The following is a 20,911-nucleotide window of genomic DNA, read 5'->3' on the forward strand; positions in this document are numbered from 1 at the left end:
TATCTCCTACATCATAAATAGCATGCCAGGAAATTCCAAAACTTTCAGCTCATTAATAACTAATGTATTTTACTTATTGTCTTATTAGTAAAGATCTAAATGTCACTTTTAAAAACAGGGCTTTCCAACAATAGCATGTTCAGTTTCCTGAAGAAATCCTGGTTATAAAATTGATTAAATGAGGTGTTTTTTGCTCTTCTTTCCCTAAGATTTCTATTAGTCAGCATTGGATCTATTTAGCTAAATTTCTTTGGATTTTATTTGTTGCTGCCACTCAGAACTGGAATGCCAGTTCATGTCATGATTTGAAATTAATATTACATTTGAAAAGCTCACGGGCTTTAACCACAAAAAAGATTAAAGTACTGATGCTTGCTATGACAGGGCTGAGTCTGGAAAACATTATGTTAAGTGAAAGAAGCCAAATACAAAAAGTCACAGATCTTATGATCCTATGAAAGGAAATATCCAAAATACATAAACCCATAGAGAGAAAATGCAGGTTGATGGCAAGGAGCAGAGGAGAGTATGAAGCCATTGCTTGATGTGCACTGGATTTCCTTTTGGAGCCCTGTAAATGTTTTGAAACTAGGTAGAGGAGGTAATTGCAAAACATCATGAATATATTAACCTCTACAGAATTGTTCACTTGTAAATGGTTAATTTTATGTTAGGTAAATTTAACCTCAATTTTAAAATTGTACCAGAAAAACGTTTTGTTTTGTTTTTAATTTTTTACTGAAAATTTTTAAAAAAAGCACACTGGTTACATATTTGTACCAGTATATTTGTTTATATTCTACAAATGAAACAGTAGTTTCTAATATCTGGCAGGCATTTTTATCCAATAAATGTCAATAATAAAACTGTTAGAGAAAATTGCTGATTTTGTTTGTCAGAACTCACCATCTTATTACTAAGGATTTTCACCTAGAATTGTGTCCATTTGTCTGTCTGGTTATCTCACCATACAGTTGCCTTCCTAGAATTTTGTTTCTTCCCAGGAACCTCTAGATTTGTTTCTACTCAGTGTTACTGTGACATTGGACGCTCGCTCTTGGAGCAGCTTCCAGGGAAGAGTAATTTTTGAAAATCTATTCACACGCTTCCCCTTACACATCATTAATGAAGGTGTCAACCAGAAAGGTCACTAACAGCAATGCTTGCTGCACCCCACTGATCATTTGAGTCGAATTTGATATATTGCCTTTAATAATTGCCCTGTCCTTGTCAACTAATTCTCAATTCATGTTGGAGGCCTTGTGGTCAATACAATTATGATTAATTTTTCTCATTTTATGGTAGTAAGATGTTATCTAACACCATATTGGTGACACCTGAGACCCAAACTTTCTTTCCACATTCGGTTGTTATTGCTGGCAGCACTTATGTTTAATTATTATGATAGATAATGACACTGATTTCCATAGTAATAGAGGGCTAAGTTTTTATTTCTGGATTACCCCATGCCAGCTCTTCCTTTCATTGTTTGTAATCTGTGGAGTGTACCACCGCTCATTAGTATCTCTAAGGCCTGAGGAAATAACAAGAGTATACTCAACTTCTGTTCATTTTGTCTGACAAGCAACCTCTTTTTAGTCTAAAAAATACTTTGGGAGACAAGAATGAGGATTAATACTGGTGAATTAAGTGGATGCATGGTTTATATGAGCATAAGCTAATTTCCCCCAAAATGGCACCTATGGGTTATAATCAGTGTCTAAGAGTTGGGAGGCCCTTGGTATGATGCTGTGACCCTGTCTTTATTGACAAGGATGGGGATCATGGAGATTTGGGAGGGGTAGTTATTTGTCTCCAGGATTCTTCAATCCACTAAAGGCCATCGAGAACCTCTGTATTTGGAGCACTGAAAGCTGGCAGTCCCAGGACAGCCCAGAGTTCCCCAGACATTTCTAGGCATCTCAAGTGTGGCAGCTCTCACTTTACTTGATGAACAAAATGAGGCTGGAGAGGTCAGGGCCTTGCCTAAAGCCCATGTCCAGGAAGTGGTAAATCAGTACCAGAACCCATCCAATGCTCCTTCTGTCAGCAGAGCTAGTTTCAATTACACATTTTGGACTAGAATCTCAAAGGAATCCTCAGGATTGGTCTAATATTTAATTACCGTTTCCTACTTGGTTTCTTGTGCTCTGTAAGGGCTGTTCAGTACCTTCTGTTACTCCTCAGTCCCCAGTACTGCCCACATCTCCTCACTCCCTGTTTCTTCCTGTACAGTGAAGACAGAAGACAATCTCATCCTCACACTACCAAACCTGCCAGCCTGCCCACACTTGCACCGGGTGCTCTGTCTGCCTTCCTCTTAGCAACCAAGGCTTCTCATTCCTATCTGCAATGCAGTTCCTCCCTCCTGTGCAAGGAGTGCTACTTGAGTTGTTTGGGTTTTTCTTGCAGCTGCAGTCTCTCCCTCCCCACCGGATCATCACCACTAACATCTTTACATACTGAGCTACCTTTGTCTCAACAGAAATTCTCTTGGCCCATTTGGCCCCTTCATCTGCCATGATGTTCTATGATTTCTTGAAAGAACTCTTTCTTGAGAGAATGTTTTGTGCTCCCACCTCCTACAACTCAGTTGGCTCCTGAACCCACTTTGAACCATAGGGTCCCCCACCATCCTCACAAACCACTCTTGCCAAAGTACCCAATGGCCTCTGCTTGCCACCTGTGCTCTTTCCTGTCCTAATGTCCCAGCCTGTTTGATGTGGTGCCCGCAACATTCTTGGGGAAACGTTTTCTTCATTTGGCTTCTCTGGCATGCTTTTAAAATTCCCTCCTATCTCATTGGTTACTCTTTCTTGACTCCTTTTCTCATTCCTCTTTCTCTGCACAACCTACAGATACCAGATATAGGGTCCAGTCCTCTGCCCTTCCAGTTTTAGCCAAGCAACCAGAGAAAGCTTTTAAAAAAGAAATAAAAAATGATTCTGCCTTTCTTACAGCCCTCAAAAAGCTTCCCAGAACACTTGGAATGAAATCCAACCCCTCATTTACGACTGCCAGCCCTTACGTAATCAAGCATCTTCTAGATTATTCTTTTACTTCACCCTAACTGCTGGCCTTCTTGCTCTTCCTTGACACTCCTTGCTGATTCCTGCTACAGTTGTTTCTCCTTCTGTAGGAAATGCTCTTGGCCTACATCTCCCCAAGAATTCTGTTTCTCATCATCCATGTTTCTCCTCAGAGCATCCTTCGCTGACTCTCTTATCTGATTGGTATCTTTCCTGTTTCTGTCACTTTATTTTACATTATATTGCTTTACTATTAACCTTAGAACATATCTGTAGTTCGCATTAAACATCAATTTATGTACTCTCATTGAGAGGTAATGTAATAGAGTAGTAAAGCAACTAGATGCTAGATGCCAAATTCCAGAACCGCAGCCACTTACTAGTTGTGTGACCTGGGACATGTCACTTAACCTCCGTTGTTCAGTGCCCTCATCTTTAAAATGAAGATGCCCTTTAACACTTACGTTGTTATAGATATGAGTTAAAATGTATAACATGCTTAAAATAAACAGCTCACCTACTAAGTGCTACATGAGTGGTAGGTATTATCATTATTATTCTTAAATATTTTGAAACTTTCATTGGGAAATAAACTTTGGGAGGATGACTTCTTTGTCATCCTTGAGCAGTGCTGTTTTTGCAATCCCTGCAGCAGTGCCTTATGCAGTGTAACTCGGTATCTAGTTAAAAAGTGAGCAAATGTGTGACTTGCCACTGATTGGACTGATGTCTCAGTGTATTCTCAAACTGTGCTGTGTCCTGAAAACAAGGTAGCTTTGGGAATGATAAAGGTTTATTTGTCGACCAGAAGTGACTTAGAATACTTGTAAAGTAAAACATCCAGATCTACTCTAGTTATCTAGGGTTTGGTAACTTTCCAGTTATTTTGGTTTTCCACTCATATGGACACCATGGAAGGAACAGAATGTTTCAGGTGAATTAGGACACAGAACAGGGGCAAGTTCAAAGAACTCACTTTGCTATAAATAGAAGAAGAGAGCAGAAGAATGAATGGCAGAATTAGAATTGCGATTGTAATATTTAGCTTTATCTGTTTGCTTTTATGGTCATTTAAGTGTTCTTAGGAAATTAAATGTTTGAATATTTTCTGTTTGTAATTGAATGTTCATTTATACTTAGTAGATCAGATTTATCTGAGTCCACAATATTACCAGCTACCTGAAGTCATGATCTCCTAAGAATAGGGTTTTTGAATATCTGTGCTTTTTTAGAGGATCAAGTAAAGTTACCACAATACAGAAAACTATAATATAGAAAATGTCCCCACAAGATAATTCCTTTCAGCTTGTAGTGATGAGGTGGTATATAGAGAGTACAGGAGTCTCAGTGGTCCTCTCAAAAATGTTTACTAGATTATTCACTTGTATTTTGGTAGCAATGGCTTCTCATTTACTATCAAATATATATAACATATTTACCCTTTGCTAAGGACTCTAATGATTTGGCCATCTATGAATGAACATAATACATTCAGTCTGTTTCAGTCACCTTGACCCATTCTGTCATGTCCACTGAAGAATGAATGAAGAACTTATTCTCAGAACCGACTTTAATACACCCATTTTGTTACTGCCAAGTTTTTACACCTTCACAAAACTATTGAAAGTTATAATGTAACAGAAATTTGGAATTTCAACATGTACATTTATAGCACTTCTTCATAATATGAAATAGGTTTTGAAAGTTTTCACATGGAAAATTCAAAAATACATTCTCATAATTCTTACTTGGAATTTTTGCCAAATCACTGAGAATAGTTTTTATAATTTTCATACATAAAGTTTGAACAGATTTGTTATTGAACACTTCACTAAAATAGAGCATGCACTGCTTTTGTTTCTTGTGCTCGTGAAGACATTTTCAGACCAGACCCTAAGGAGTGGTCATGTGGTGAGACTTTGACAGCACAGACCTTGCCATATGGGGACCTAAACTCCTATAGCTATGGCATCGTCAGTGAGATTGTTTTCTCTCAATTATTGCTTTGGGAGTCTCTAAGTGATGGTAGTTGGCAGTGTTTGAACAGAGAATATCTTTGTTTCTGTTTCACCCTAACTGCTCATCTGTTGTTTTAATTTATGCAGTTATTTCTGATCAAATAAAGCCTATAGCCCTGGCTCCAGAATATTTATGTAAGTTTTTCTTAATACCGTTTAATTCTAAACTCTTGATGAGGTAGACTACCAATAAAGTTATTAAACTGAATTGTAGACCTGGCTCAACTATGGTAACAAAAGATGTTCCCATGATGTCTTCTGCTTCTCTGTGCCACTCTTCTCCAATTCCCTGAGAACTACCCCTTCTCCCTGGTTTGTTGTCCTTCCAGTGGCAGAGTACAGGTCTAACTTTGCCATTTTGCTTTTCTTATATTGTTTGGTAAACTGGATGTTGTTGGCTGACTTGTTTTTCCTTAGGATGCTCTTGGACCCCTGCTTCCATGGCAATGTGACAGTCTGTTTACAATTTCCCCTCCCTGCTCACAGTTCCTAGACTCCTGACAGATCTGTAGAATCATCAGCCTCTGTGCTTCTCCTTCTCACTCAGAAAAGCTGATGCTTCTAAGCATCATGTGTTGTCCATAAGTACATCTGTTTATCAAAAACCTGCTCACTTTTTTTTCTGAAATCTGTACTCTGTTGTTCAGATATTTCCTTGAAAAACCCAAAACCTAGGACAAATTCCATGGAAATTCCTAGGACAACAGGTTTGAGACAAATTCAGTCTATCCCTATCCATTGGGGCATATCAAATAATTCTATCAGTGCTTTTCCAGGATAATCCAAGTTCATAGATTATTTAAATACTGTGTTTATTTTTAGTATATTCTGTCCCCACTTTCTGATGTTCATTTTCTACTCTTATCATTTTTAGTTGAATAAATACATGCCGTTTCCAAGAAGCTTTCAAAATTGGATTCTTCAGCTTCAGCTATAGTGTGAACTTTCTTGAAAAAAAATTATACAGTACTTTGATTAATTTTTTTCAGTATTTCCTTTAAAATGTTTCCCCCTTATAATGTTTAAAATGATTAACTTTCCAGTCTAGAAATGAGTGATGAATGAGTTTAAATAAGGTTCTCTCTTCTATACGAATACATCATTAGGACATTCTACTTTCAATATTTGGATATATACCAATCATGTGAATCATTGATCATTCAGGCCTATTAAATTTGCTTCCTGTTTTAGAGGTACATAGCATGCTTGTGAGCATCTAAATTAAAATTTGTTTCCAAAATTTGTAGAGTAGGCAACCATTCTGTTTTGCCCAGGACTGAGGGATTTACCAGAAAACAGGAATATCTGTTTTAAACCCGATAGTCCCAGGCAAACTGGGAAAAGTTGGCCCCTGTAAACATTAGTTAAATCACCCTTAGAGAGAATATTTGACAACTTTAGACATGTCATTCCTAGACATATGTTGAGTTTGAAGGGAAACTATGTGAATTGATATAATTTTGATTTTCCTCTTTATCCCAAGGGATCCTTGTAATAAAGTTCTGATAGACTACAATTTCAGAATGGTAACTGATATTATACAATAAGAATATTTGACAACTTTATTAAAGGGATTTTCAAGAATTTTTAAAAGATTACTTATATTCAAATCTATACATGTAAATATATTGTTAACCTAGAACATATTCCAATTTTATGAAGATGATCCTACTATCGCTGTGTGATTTAGTTGCATGTTTTTTATATAAAAATCAGGTCAAGTTTTGATGAAATGATAAGTTCTCTGATATACCTGGTTACAGCTCAAAGTACCAGTTGATACCAGAAATTGGTTGCTTTATTGAGAAAGCCCAGTACCAAAAATGGTACCTTTCATACCTGTAGTTTAGCTCTGATAGGGATTTCAGGATGGTGATTGATGTTGTATGGGAAAAATTTGATGTGGTTAAGTGATTATTCAGCTGGAATGTGCCCACATTGGTACTTGTTGTCTATTTTATTTGGATGCAGCATCAATACATCAATTAACAGTAGAAAAATGTACCATTCACCTTCACCTGAAGCATAGCCACATTGTCTCTATGGACCTTAATGTAGGAGGAAATTACCTTGTGATTTTTTCTTGAGGATGTTCTTAAAATAAGATTTACTAGTTAGAAATATAGAAAAACTGGATTCATAAACATCTTTATGAAAAAGAAAAAGAAAAAAATGAAAGAAGCAAGGATGGAAGAAGGGAAATAGTCACTGGAACACATTTACTGCCGCACTATGAGACAAAACCATCCCAGGAGTACCCACCTCTGCAGCCCAGGGAATGGATCCTGTGAGGAACACAAGGAATGCACAGAAAGGCTCTTCTCCTTTACCCTGTTAAAGAGAGTCTTAGAAATTCTGAGATTCTAACAGGTGGTCCCAGGCGTAGAAACAAGCTGGGGTTCAAAAGTAAGGTTGACTCAGACTCTAGTATAAAAATAATGAAAATATTTTTGTTTTTATACAGTTTTCTATTGTGGGATAAAATAATAAAGTGTGGTGGAATGATAGTTGACCCATGGTTGATGACCTGTGGTTTTACCCTTGGCCCACACCCCATATAAAACAGTATTTAAACTAAGAACCCATTAAAATCAACCACAATTTTTCTCCCTTTTTCTTTTTCCTTTCTTTCTTATTCCTTTACCCATCTTTAACTTAGTGCCTCTTCCTTGGTTTTTCAGGCTCTTGCTAACTTCAAAGCATAACTATGAATGTTAGCATTGATTAATATCTTCACCAACAGTTTCCTGGTGCGAATCCCAGAGCACTCTAATCATTTACTCAAAGGTTTCTTTATGGAATGTTGATGTCAGCAAATGACCTTCTTACAATTGACATTCCAAAGGAAATACAATATTCTCTTAACTAAAAGGGCAAGGTTTTGTACCCATGATGAAGATGAATTTATACATGCAATCATCCATTTGTTTTCTCTTTGGGGAGTGAATTACACTTAGAAACAAGAACTTTTGTGACCTGATATTTTAAGAAGGAGATTAAGATTATATGTCCTACTTAATTTTAATAACACGAGTCTTCTAACCCAACTGCAGTAGAAAGCATTGCTGTAGTATTGACACACATGCTTATCCCAAAAATGATTTTTCTTTTGGGTAAAAATAGGTGATTAAATGGGCATTAAGTGAAACCAATGTTTCAATTGATTTTTTTAAAATAGCTTGTTATTTTAAAAAGGTAGATCTATTTCATCATATGACCAAGTTTACCATAACTTCTAAGAAGAAGAAAGAAAATGACAATTTGTTTGTTTTTCTGGGTAGTAAATTTCCAGTAGTAGATATTTACAAGTTGTATGTTAGCAGCCTAAAATTTTAAGAGGAGAATAAGTTTTCTTTTAGTGTCAGTGATGTACATTTTACACATATTGGAAGTGCATTTACTGGCTTGCTTATTTTAAAAATAACCCTAAAATAAAATTATTATTTTTGTACCAACGTATGAATAATTTCATGCCCATGCCTTTTGTTCTGTTGGTTACAAGTCTATCTCCTATTCTCACTAGGTTATAATTGCCTTGAGGTCTAAACCTATAACTTCCTGTGCTTCCATATTTATAAAATCATATCACAGGGCTTATTTCATGAGTATTCAATAAATAATTGTGGAATTTATTCTGCTACTCCATTGTCATTTTTATTGCTAGTAGCTTACTAGTTTCCACAAAATTAGATTTCATAAGAAATTTTTACCTTTTATAAATAATAAGACTGAAGTAAAAAATTTACCTAGTGGAAAGAATTTAGAATTTAAAATCAGAAAGATTGAATTGGGCAATGTAGTAGTCAGTCAGTGTTTTATAAATTGTGCTGCAGATATCTTGGTAGGATATAATTTTTTAAGTAAAGAGATTAGGAAAGGATAAAACATTTCATATTATTTCTAGAATTTTTTAAAATTTTAGTTCTTTATATATAAATGTATGAAATAGCCAGGTGCAGTGATGCATGCCTGTAATCCCAGCGGCTTGGGAGGCAGAGGCAGGAGGATCATGAGTTAGAAGCCAGCCTTATCAACAGTGAGGCACTAAGCAACTCAGTGAGACCCTGTCTCTAAATGAAATAAAATAGGGCTGGGGATGTGACTTAATGGTCGAGTGCCCCTGAGTTCAATCACTGGCCCTCCCCTGCAAAATGAATAAATATATGAGTGTGTGGTTTGTGTGTGTGTGTGTGTGTGTGTTTAATTGAGTAGCAATGCAAAATTTAGGCTGTTGTAAAAGAAATGTTTATAAAACAGATTTTTGGGCATTTGAATGTTTTGAACAATTTTGAGCATGGAATTCCCCATCCACAAAATGGAGTTAACGGTAACTATTTGGGGGGTTTATCCTGAAGATTAATAGTAATACATATAAAGTACTTGCAAAGTATCTATTTTATGTAGAATACAAGCAAAAGCTTCCATCTTTTATCAAACCTAATACATTTAAAATTTATTTGATTAAGACCCTTTCAAATGTGCATAGAAATGCATTAAGATTTTAAATTCAAGAAACAAATTTTTAGAATACTTTCTCATTTGTAAGAGAATGATTTCATAAGAGAATGATTTTTTAAAAGCATTGCTTAGTTAATTCACTGTTTATCGATTTTTTTTCTTTGAGGTCCTTGCTTTTCAATTCAATAGAAGTGTTTTTAATTTAATCATCTGTTCACTCAAGTAATATTTTAAAAAGTGAAATAGAAGGATCAAGAGATTTTTGAAGAGAAGAAACTTTTTCTATGAAGAGCAGTTAAAGAATCTGGAGAAAGCATACAAAAAATCCTATGTAGGATAATACTAATTTCATACATGGAAAAGGTTGCCTCATGCCAGAAAGATTAAATGTATTCTTGGGGGAAGGAAGAATGAATATCAATTTATTGAAAGTTATGAGATAATAGAATTCAGCTCAAAACTGGACAGAATTAAACTTGACACTTGTCCTGAATCATTATAACTACCTCAGAATGATGTTTCTCTGAGATGACCTGCAGCATGTGGTCAGACTGCATATCATCTAAACTGTCTTTTACCTTAAGGATTTTGTGACTATTAGACTGGCTTTTATAGGCCACACATCCTGATAGGCCATATACTAATCTTGTATTTGATGTTGTAACATATGCAAATCAGGTATGTTTTGCACAAGTGGAACAAAAAATTAAAATCCAAAAGGAAAGGCTAAAGATTTTGCATGTTTTCATCTATAAAAGAATCCTTGGGACTGGTGTTGTGGCTCAGTGGTAGAGTGCTCGCCTAGATCATGTGAGGCACTAGTTTCGATCCTCAGCACCACATAAATATAAATAAAAGAAAGGTATTGTGTTCAACTAAAAAAAAATTTAAAAAAAGAATCCCTGATTTTTTCAGGTCAGATTTTCATAAACTTATAACCACTTTGCTTACCCCTGACGTTCCTCTGAGCATCTTCCATTTGTTAATTTCATTTGTTTTGAGTGCTTAATTACAAACATAAGTACACAAGAAGTCTGTCCATCTGGTCATTTTTAGCAGTTCTGCTGGTGTGAGTTTTGAAGCAAGTGTAGACAGGATTGAAGGTTGTATGCATGGGAACACCTCCAAGGAAGAAAGTAGGGGACAGGGGGAACCAGGGGCTTCTGGAAGGAAAGTGCTAATTCTAAAGGAAGATGACAGTATCCCCAAGAATTAAATCAAAAAGGGGTTATGGTGATTATAGGAGAGGATTTTTTTTCTATGCCCTTTAGGGATTGCTTCAAGTAGTTTTACATCTTCTTGGGAAAGTCAAATAACTCAAAGAACACCCTAGATCATAATACAGTTTTAACACTTGAAAAGTATCTGCACGCTCTTAACCAATTCATAGATGAGGAATTGAGTTGTTAAATAGGTGATTGTATAAGTAATAAAGAGCTAGGATCAGAACGTAAGCTCTTGACTTTGAATCTGTTTTTCTAATGATAAATAATTGTCCACAAATATTTTCCCCTGCATCTGATGGCCACACAGGCAACTGAACATTTCCTTCAGGTATTTTAGCCAAGGATCACAACTTAGTCTATAATATTATAATTTCCAGTATCAATAGGATCAATGTATAGTAGGTTTTTTCAGAATGGATCATAGAACCGAATGAGGCCTTAGAGGTCTTCTTACTCAGAAATCTTCAAAATGTTATTTTAACACTGAAACCCTTTGTATGAACCAGATTTTAAACTAGATGATCTAGTTGAAATATTGAAGTAAGTATTAGGACTCTAGACCTTTCCTGGCCCTATCTCTCACTTTAACCACTATGCAACCACTAAGCTACCAAGAAATACCATAATTAAAAATAATAATTCATTAATTGTTTTACAACTGCATTTTCCTTGAGTGCAGGAAAAAGAAAATTATTTTAGGATATCAGAAAACTCCGCTTTTAAGTGTGTCAAAAATAGCCTTTAGGGGTGGATTGTAGTAAGCATGACTCCAGGGCAATCCAGAGGAAGGGAAGATATAAATTATAAGTTAATTGGCCTTCCTGCTGCCCAAAACAGACATTTATCAATATTAAGCAACTCAAGAGCATAATTTCTACCATTTCTCATACCTTTCCCAAACAAGATCTGTTAAAATAGACATATTTCTCTGAATATAAAATAATGACTAGTGCCGATATGAAATAGTTTTGTGTAAATGCCTAATAGTGACTTTTTAGAGACTTCTGCAAAATATCAGTTCGTTTGGACAGGCCACACTATATTTGACAGAAGAGGCTGGTTTTCCTTTTCATGGATCATCTGAAACCACCAGGAACCTCCAGGGCTTTTCCAGGACGAGGTTCATTGATTCTGAGTAAGGGAAATGAAGAGGGGGGCAGGATCAAGCTATGATTTACATTTACCCATCTGAAAACTTAGTCTGAGGCCAGGTTTAGTTGTTACTGATGTTTTTAATGATTGCATTGCCAGTGAGCTCATGTTTATAATCTCCCAGGACCTGAGGCTCCCTTAAGATGGTAGCATATTTATAACCTGCTTCAATGCTTTTTGCGTCCTGAATCCATGACTGAACGTTTCATTTTATCTGATGCTTCCTTATTTGAAGACTCCTCTTGCCCAGTTCCACTTACCAGCCTAGCACAGGGGGGTAACTCTCCCTCGGGAAGGAAGTGAGTCTGTGTGCCAGTGGTTCCAATCACCAGCACATTTTTCTTCAAATCAATGGAACACTGATGTCTCCTGAGCATATCTAGTCCTAGAAGTATGTCCATGGGCTGCTCCTCGAGAATGGAAAAAGAGCATTGTAAGAAGTCACCTTCAATTTGAATCTGAGATAGATGAATGCGGCCAATAATCCTTTGTGTGCCCACTCCCTTAGCAACTCCAGCCCATCGTCGGTCCACCAGCCTAATTATGTTACATCTGTCAGCACAAGCTTGACTCATGATGGTCATTTGGGCTCCTGAGTCAACAAAAGCCTTCAAAGGATATCCATTCACTTTGCAGTTGACATAGAGCATTGCCACTTGTCCGAAACTCTCCGGGGCCTCTTCCATTGCTATATTCATGTTTTCTTCGATGTTCTGCTGCCGAATCTCTTCTTCTATTCTGGCTTGAGCATCCAGATCAAATGGATCAGAAGAATAAAGGCGAAGTCTCTCTTGCTCTCTCAAGGATCTTTCCCTTTGCTGCTCCATCAAGACCTGAGAAAATGTCTCAAGGTTTCCGCTGAGCAGTGCTTCCGCCAAGGTTGGGTTGCGTTCCTTCAGCAGGGACAGATCATGAGGACTCGAAAGCAGCATACTGCGAATTAAAGTGGGGCTGTCCAGACCTTGAGAAGAAGTCATCTTCTCTCCAGAGGCCAAGCCATGGGACTGCTGTACAGATGATGCACGTTTCTGATGCTGGTGTTGGTGCTGGTGCTGGTGCTGGTGCTGGTGTTGGTGTTGGTGTTGGTGCTGTTGCCTAGAGTTTGAAGTCCCAGGCACTGCAGTCCCACCAAAATCTACTCGGGGCTGATTTGGGGTCCGTCCTACAGGCCGAGATCCCACATTATCCTTTTGAAGTAAAACAACAACATCGCCGTCTTTGAGGCCATAGGAGCCCAGGGAATAGTGGTCGTCTGCCAAGATGCGCTCCATGTGGAAAATCTGGATCTCGTCGACGGGGACTCCAGACTCAAGCTCACAAAGGACCCGAAAGTTGCAAAGCTCAAAGTCAGGGCTGACCTGGAGGGAGAAGGTTGCCTCAGAGAGGTCCCTTCGCACACAGTACACGGTGATCAGCATGGCATGGGCCCAGGGAGGCCAGATGGGTAGAAAGCATTGGATGGTTCACTGGCTGACTGGAGCTGGTTTCTGTTGATGACACGGCTGCTCCTCACGACTTGGTGTGTTGCTCAGACTCATTCACCTCTCAAAGAGGTACAGCCACTCACCAGTCTGGGGGCTGCCTCCCAGCCTCAGTGCCAGCCACTGGGCCCCATGGAGCCCTGAGGCAACAAGCTCACTTTTATATGTGCCACTTGGAACTTAGAATGCCCATTTCCATAGATACAAAGAAACCCAAGGCCATGAGATTCCAAGCCCAAGCCCTTCAAAATCTACTTAATGCGTGATATGAAAAGATCATTTCAAGTCTTCCTGAACAGCATATTAAAGTTGATTTTGTTCATAATGGAATTATATTATTTGTACTTTTATTTATTCCCCAAACAGTGATGGCTTGTGTCCTACATGGCAAGAACCGTGCTATGTGCTTAGTCAGATAGGTCAGGTGTGATGCCTACTCTTGAAAAGTTTACATTCTGGAAAAGGGTGGATGGGTGAATCCGCAAATCACAATCCTGGAAGTAAGTACTTTTACTAAGATTTGTTCAGTACTCTAGTACTACCAGTAGAACGGAGGATGTTCCTCCAAGGAGGAGACACACTGCATGTTGAAGGATGGGCATTTTCCTGGTAAAAAGTAGTGAGTCACTCCACACCAAAGGAGCTGCATGTAAGACACCAAGATTTCATGACAATGTCTGTTATTTAGAAAGAAAGGTGAGATGCTCAATGTAATTGGAGAAATTCAGGTCTGAAATTTAGTGGTAGCTCATGAAGCTGAAGAAGACCATTGGATTGGAGCCAATTTATAAAGTCATATATTGAAGCCAAGGAATTTAAAAATTATCAATTATCAAGAATCACCACTAGAAGAAGGAGGAGGAGGAGAGATGGAAGAAAGGGAGGGAGAAAGAAAAAGTGTAGAAAAAAATTGAGGCTGGTATTTGTGTTTTTTTCATTTAATCAACTAAATAAAGAGGCTTCTTGCAACATATAGAGGATATACCATGGCAGAAGAGCCCGTTAGGAGGCTTTTTCAATCATTCAAGGAGAGAACTGTTGATAGCACCTGAAGACCCAAGGAAACTGAAGTCCAAGCAGTGGAGAAGAAATGGGCTTCTTGAGTAGAGTGGACAAGGACATCTTTATCCTTTGGATGGGAAAACTGTCAAACAGAGAATGTGGATAACAGAGGGTCTCCAAAATAGGAGACTGGGTACAAGTAAGCCATTCCCTTGAAGGGACAAGTGAGAACTTTGAGATGACTAATTTCACATTGATTCTGTAGTAAAATGCATACCTCCTTCAAGGTCAGATACACCTCTCTTGACCCTAAGGCAAAACTACCACCTCCATCCCTCACATAGCATAAGCAAATGCATGCACACAACACACACACACACACACACAACACACACACAACACACACACACACATAGTAAAGGCTCTCATGATGAAGGTATAAAATCCTTCTGTGTAGATGGTACAGTATTTTCTCCATATCTTGTGGATTATTTCTCACATGAGCTCGTTCTTCCCCAGTATGCATACTTATGAACCAAAACATAGTCAACATCCTCTGCCTGGACTTCTTTCTTCATTTCATGTTTTGTCAGAAGGCCTGCACCATTATATAGAGAAGGGTATTGTTCAGGCTAAAAAATGATGATGACGATCATCATCATCATCATCATCATCATCATTGGTTCTCTTTCATCTGTTTGTTTCAAATGAAAGACTGTGTCTCATCTATTTCTCTAATTATCATAATGTTGCCATACATTTGTTCTCATTAGAAATATCGATTAAATGCCAGGATATGTGCAGCACGTGCTGGGGCCTGGGGAGACAGACATGAATGTTAAATCTAGGTTGGTTCTTAAAGGAGTTCGCTCTTGAGAAGAGGGCACACACACATTTGGGAGGTAAAACAATAGCATGATAGAAGCCAGCACAGTGTGGGAGAAATCAATATCTGGAAGCTGCAGAGGGCTATCAGGAAGGCTTGCTGGGAGAACGGGGCTTAGCAAGATGACAAGGAGTCAACCATGCAGGGTTGAGAGGGGGTGGAGAAATCAAGGCTCAGGAAGAGGCTGGCCTTGTTTACAGGCTTTAGTAGAAAGTTAGCACCTTGAAACATGAATATTTTATTAAAAAATTAGGGTAAAAAATATAACATTATAATGCCCTGTAGAATATCAAGTTATTTAGAGACATTTTACACTGGTTTTAAAGATGATTAGAACTTTGACCCAGTAACATCATGTTTTTCAATTTCTTCTGTGGTTCTTAACATCCTGATGAGGTCATCAGAGACCAGTGTGATTTCTCCTGAGTGTGGGAGCAGATATGATCAATCAGACAGCACAAGCAAACTACTCAAGAACAGACCGAGAAGCTAGCAAAACTTAGTTTCAGTTTTCTTCTTTTTAATTCCCCAAGCAGATTTGTCTTCAGTTAAATAGATTACTACTAGGGCTTTGTTTTTTCAAACAAGTGAAATTATTTTTATAGGATAATTTTCCTTTTGTAAAGAAAAAATGAGGGTCCATAAAACAAACAAATACCTTTTTCTTCCATATTACCATTGCCAGAATACCAAACATAATTAAACTTAATGCGCATATTATCTTTTTTTTTTTTTTGGTACCGGGATTGAACTCAGGGGTACTTGACCACTGAGCCACATCCCCAGCCCTATTTTGAATTTTACTTAGAGACAGGGTCTCATTGAGTTGCTTAGTGCCTCACTTTTGCTGAGGCTGGCTTTGAACTTGCAATCCTCCTGTCTCACCCTCCCAAACCACTGGGATTACAGGTATGCGCCACTGCGCCTAGCAGTGTGCATATTATCTTGCTGTAACTCTTTACTTCTGGTGGCCTTTTACTGTTATGTTATTTTTAATACTTTACCTTTTATTGAGAACACACACTGAAAAGTAAAAAGCTTCAATGTCTGGCCAATTAACATTATTTCATAAATCACAGAATGTCAGGATTGGCAGGAATCCTTTAGGTCCTCTGGTCCAGCCACCCAGTCAGGCTTTAAACCTCTGTTGCAAAACAGCTGGATTCTAAAGACATAAGCAGTCTCCCGGGATGTTTCATATTTCTGTTTTATGCAGTGCTTGATTCTTTCATTTTACTCAGCACTATTGGTGATAGCACATGTGTAATTCTCTTAACTCACATTTTAATTAAAAACCCCATCTGATTATGTAATAAATTTGAAAATCCTTGGGAGTATATATAAATACTCCTAAATATGAAATGCTGTGTAACATGGTAAAACCATAAATCCCTATTGCACACACTCCTTAGGAGTGGCTGCTCTGAATTATCCAGGCTTATTAATCTTGTTAACTGAAGGCTATTACAACTTTTCTCAAGGAGTTCTTTAAGTATTTTCACTGGCTTTTCTTCCTTGGCAAGTGCAGTATAAGAACATAATTGAATCTTTCTTTGATAAGTGAGACTCCTGCAAGGTCTCAGGGCTATCACTCAGAAAATCAATTCTAATTGTATAGCCTAAATACGTGGAAAATAGAAGAGACAGCAGTGATTTTTATACTAGCTCAGTAAATAACCCTAAAGTTATTTTTTGGAGTAAACTTGCAGTAATACGTTTTATAATTTGCCTCTTTGTAAAAACTTAATGCAGCAAAAAGATCAGATAATTGATGGTCCCATTTAGTACAATCAGTCGATGTTTAAAGCACTGCTTATTGCTTTACATAGTAAAATAAATGTGGGTTTTATGGAAAAATGAGTATTTGAATAAATGTCATTATGAAATAAATACAATAAAAACTTATATATATGTATACACACATGTATATATGTACACACACACTCTTGTTCTTTTGGGATTCTTTCCTTTAAATATGTGCATGGTATTATTTTTAAAGTGTAACCAAGACTTATTAAGCCAGGAAAATTATCATTTTATATTTTCAATGCAATTTAGGAAAGAGGTAGAATTTTCAAAGCTGTAGCCTTAGGTTAAACAACTAATTTTTCCACTGTTCTTCCATTTGCTTTACAATAATACAATAAGTTGTGTAAAACAGTCATGAATGAATAACATTATTGCATCAGATAGTTAATTATTTAATAGATACATTAAAACATGAAAAATCTTACTATTACCTGTCTTTGAAGTTTAAATGTCATAATAAGACCTGTAAAATAAACATATAAACATATGTGATTGAAGGAACTCATGAGACCTGTGAATTTAGTTTTGTCAATCTGTTACGAGCTCAGCAAATGGTTTCTCTTCACTGTAATACAAAACTTGAACAGAGGATAAACACAAATGAACTCACATATGTACACAGAAACACAGAAAAAGAGAAACACAGAGGACACCAGTTGCAGAACATAGTTTTGAATACATTAAAAGTATAATTAAAAGGTTATGTCATTTTCCTGCAAGAAATATTTTCATGGTACACTTTATTGATGCATTATATAAATTATTTGTTTTATGTATCATGAAAAGAGATTCATTGTAATTTACATAGTGCATGTAGAAATAATATATAAATTTAATCTCTTGAAAACTTTTGGCATTTTCAAAATATGTACCTAAGTCTGTGTGTGTGTGTGTGTATGTATGTGTGTAAAAGAAACTTTGGTGCCATGATTTTGTTCTTAGGGTTCCTTCTGATGTCTTCATTGTAGAATAAAAATCAGTCTGATCTCTAGGGCTTATGCCTTAAAGACTTGAAGAATATTTCTAATTTGTGTGGTAAGCATTTACAGATTACATAAATTTAATAAACAAATTAAAAGCAGTATAATAAGGTTTTATGACTTAGTGGATTGACATTTTGTTTCTTGACTTTTAATATACCTTAGAAAAGGAATGTTCACATATTCCTATGATGACTCTGTGAAAAATAACCATGTAATACAAAAATAGTAATAGTGACAATAGGGCCTGAAGTTTTGAATTTAGCTGTGCTTGAGAAAAATCATTAGAACCATTGTTTGTTTATGCTTTGTAATGATATGTAATCATCTCATTTAAAAATCACTGTCACTATAGTTTAGAAATAACAACATGGTCTATATTTGTAAATTCAGATACACTGTAATAACTTCGTCGAAGATTTTGTTTATCAGTATATTAATGCTAGTATCTACATGAATTTGCCTTTGCATTTAGGTTATTATATGTTATCCTGAAGATGTGGAAATGAGCTAGCTCCCTCTCATGTGGTATTAATATTCAATGAGCAAAATATTACCTTTTGAGAACCTCCTAAGTGCCTGTCTCTTCTAAGATAGTTGATAGGGAATATGTGTATTTGAGTGTGTTCTTTAATCTTCAACCAGTAGTATACATAAGGCTAAAACATTGGTGAGAGGACAATGTGAAGAGGTTTACAAGTCAGCACCTTCATTTAATCTTTATTATGCTTTTAGAAATTTTTATCTTTATATTTCACTAAAACTATTTCATGAGATGTTTCCTCCTTTAGTTTTTTCTACCTTCCTTCCTTCCTTTCTTCCTCTTTCTTTTCTTTTTGATGTGTATATCTCGTCTTACTCAAACTTGAAACCTCTGAAGTTCCTGACGTGGATCTTGATCATAATGTATGCTCATGTTTGAATGAATATAAAAATAACCACAGACCTACACCCTGGACCAGAGTCTACCCATAACTAAAAATTGTTCATCTACCTACAATGAGTCCTTTCTCACTGCTGTAAGAGGAAGTGGCTAGGCTTCAAAACTACTATTTGTTTTTGTTTTCTATTTAGTTCTATTTTTGTGTGTGTGTGTTCATTGTCTTTCCCAAATAGTCTGTCCCAGTAGAAAACAAGTAGAAGACAGCATCATTATTTGGAAGCATCTTGGCTTGATCCCATTCACTACCCAGAAATACATGTAATGAGTAAATTATAGATGTGCTTAGTATGTATAAACTGGTTGTTTTCCACCATTTGGAGATGAGTTCAGAAAAACGTTAATAATTTCTCATGGTAAATATGTGATGACCACTTCCCATGAATAAGGCATCCATCTGGGGTTTTGAGGACATAAGAATGAATAGGAATGAGTTTCCCCCTTTATAGAACAGGTAATCTACCAAGGAATATAAAACTATGCACCTTGAATTATTTTATGTAACAGAAATTAACAAGTCATGATAGATGTGTAAATTAAATGTTTTAATTGCTTTCAGCAAGTAAAAATCTGAAATCCTTCCAGAGGAAGTGTCACTGAAGTGGGCCTGGAAGAATGACTCAGTCATAGCCATGGTTAAGTTGTACCTACCTGGGTTCCCAGGAGGAATGCTCTCCTTGATGTATTGTATCACTTTCTCCTTCTCCTCACTGGAGTGTATACTTTCTTGCTCATGTTTTTCCTAGTAGATGTTATACCTACCTGGATGCATTAAGATGGCAGGATATGTATATGGGAGGAATAATTGTCAGACTTCTCAAAAAAAAAAAAAAACAGTCCCTTTCATGCCAACATTCACCCACACAGACAAAAGTTTCTTTCTGTTGGTTGGGCTAAAAGGTAGTCTTTATATTTTATGAGAAAAAGCCTGTGCAACATATTGAACTGAAATCTGAATAGGTCTTGACCTCAGTTCACCTTCACCTGCTTTAGAATTAATGAAGATCCCTTCCAGACTTTGACCTATATTGCCCAGCAGGATTAGCCTCTGATATCGCCTATATTATGGAGATAATTTTATTGCAAAATAGGTAGAGCCTTCATCGGGAATTTGCAAAGTCTTGGTGGGTGCTTTTAATGTGAATGTAATGATTACTAGAACCCTTACTTTTAATTTTAAAAGTGTTAATTGTGCTACACTCTTATCAATGACATAGTACAAAACTGACTTGAAGTAACCAGTTTTCATACAATCCATACGTTTTCACCTCTGAAACATGAGAGTCCTATCCTTAGGAGATGTAGTAATTGAATGAAGTCTACCCTAACAGGAAGAGTCTGATGCCTCCAGCCACTAGCCAGAGATACTTCAAAATGTAGTTATATGGCAAATCACTTCATGTATGGTGATCTATTGGGTCTGTTTTTGTATAATAGCTATATATTAGTTCTCTAGCAGGTTATTCAAAAGCCTTAAATGAATAAAAATTCCATTGTATCTCAACATGATGGTCCTTTGGATTTTTTATGAATTATATGCATGATAAATGATATTTCTACAATGATCTTATAAAAGACAGAATTTTCAGATGTTCATTTATAAGGCTTTCTCTATTCCAAACAGCATCCAAGTTAATTGATTGTTGTGGTAATTAGCATGGCTAACACCCATCTGTCTATAGAATTTAATTGCATTACAACCACGAAAGTGGAAAACAAAGTCTGACAAAGAAAAGCTTTATTTTATAAGATAACAGGTAAAACATAAATCAATTTACCTTCTATTTTTCTCAGAAAAATTAAAGTTAGCATCCTCAATATAAGGAGAATTTTCAGACCCACTAAGTGATGATGGGTCTGGAGCATTTTCCTTTTTGTTATTAGAATCATTTAGGAGCTTGCACTTCTCTGTGGGCTTCTCTTCTGTGGA

General features: G+C 36.7%; 2 protein-coding genes across 6 annotated transcripts in view; one reads left to right on the plus strand and one right to left on the minus strand.

The window, feature by feature from the left end:
- Positions 1–20,911, plus strand: part of Pdgfd (platelet derived growth factor D) — a 228,689-nt gene that overhangs the window by 106,683 nt on the left and 101,095 nt on the right. The window lies entirely within an intron of this gene.
- Positions 12,051–13,301, minus strand: Ddi1 (DNA damage inducible 1 homolog 1). The gene has a single exon (XM_046466552.1). The coding sequence runs from the start codon at positions 13,299–13,301 to the stop codon at positions 12,051–12,053; it is 1,251 nt and encodes a 416-aa protein (XP_046322508.1).

Source organism: Marmota monax, unplaced genomic scaffold (assembly GCF_021218885.2).
Source record: "Marmota monax isolate L192 unplaced genomic scaffold, Marmota_monax_Labrador192_F-V1.1 WCK01_AAM20220418_F8-fsc00045, whole genome shotgun sequence".
Classification (NCBI taxonomy): Eukaryota; Metazoa; Chordata; class Mammalia; order Rodentia; family Sciuridae; genus Marmota; species Marmota monax.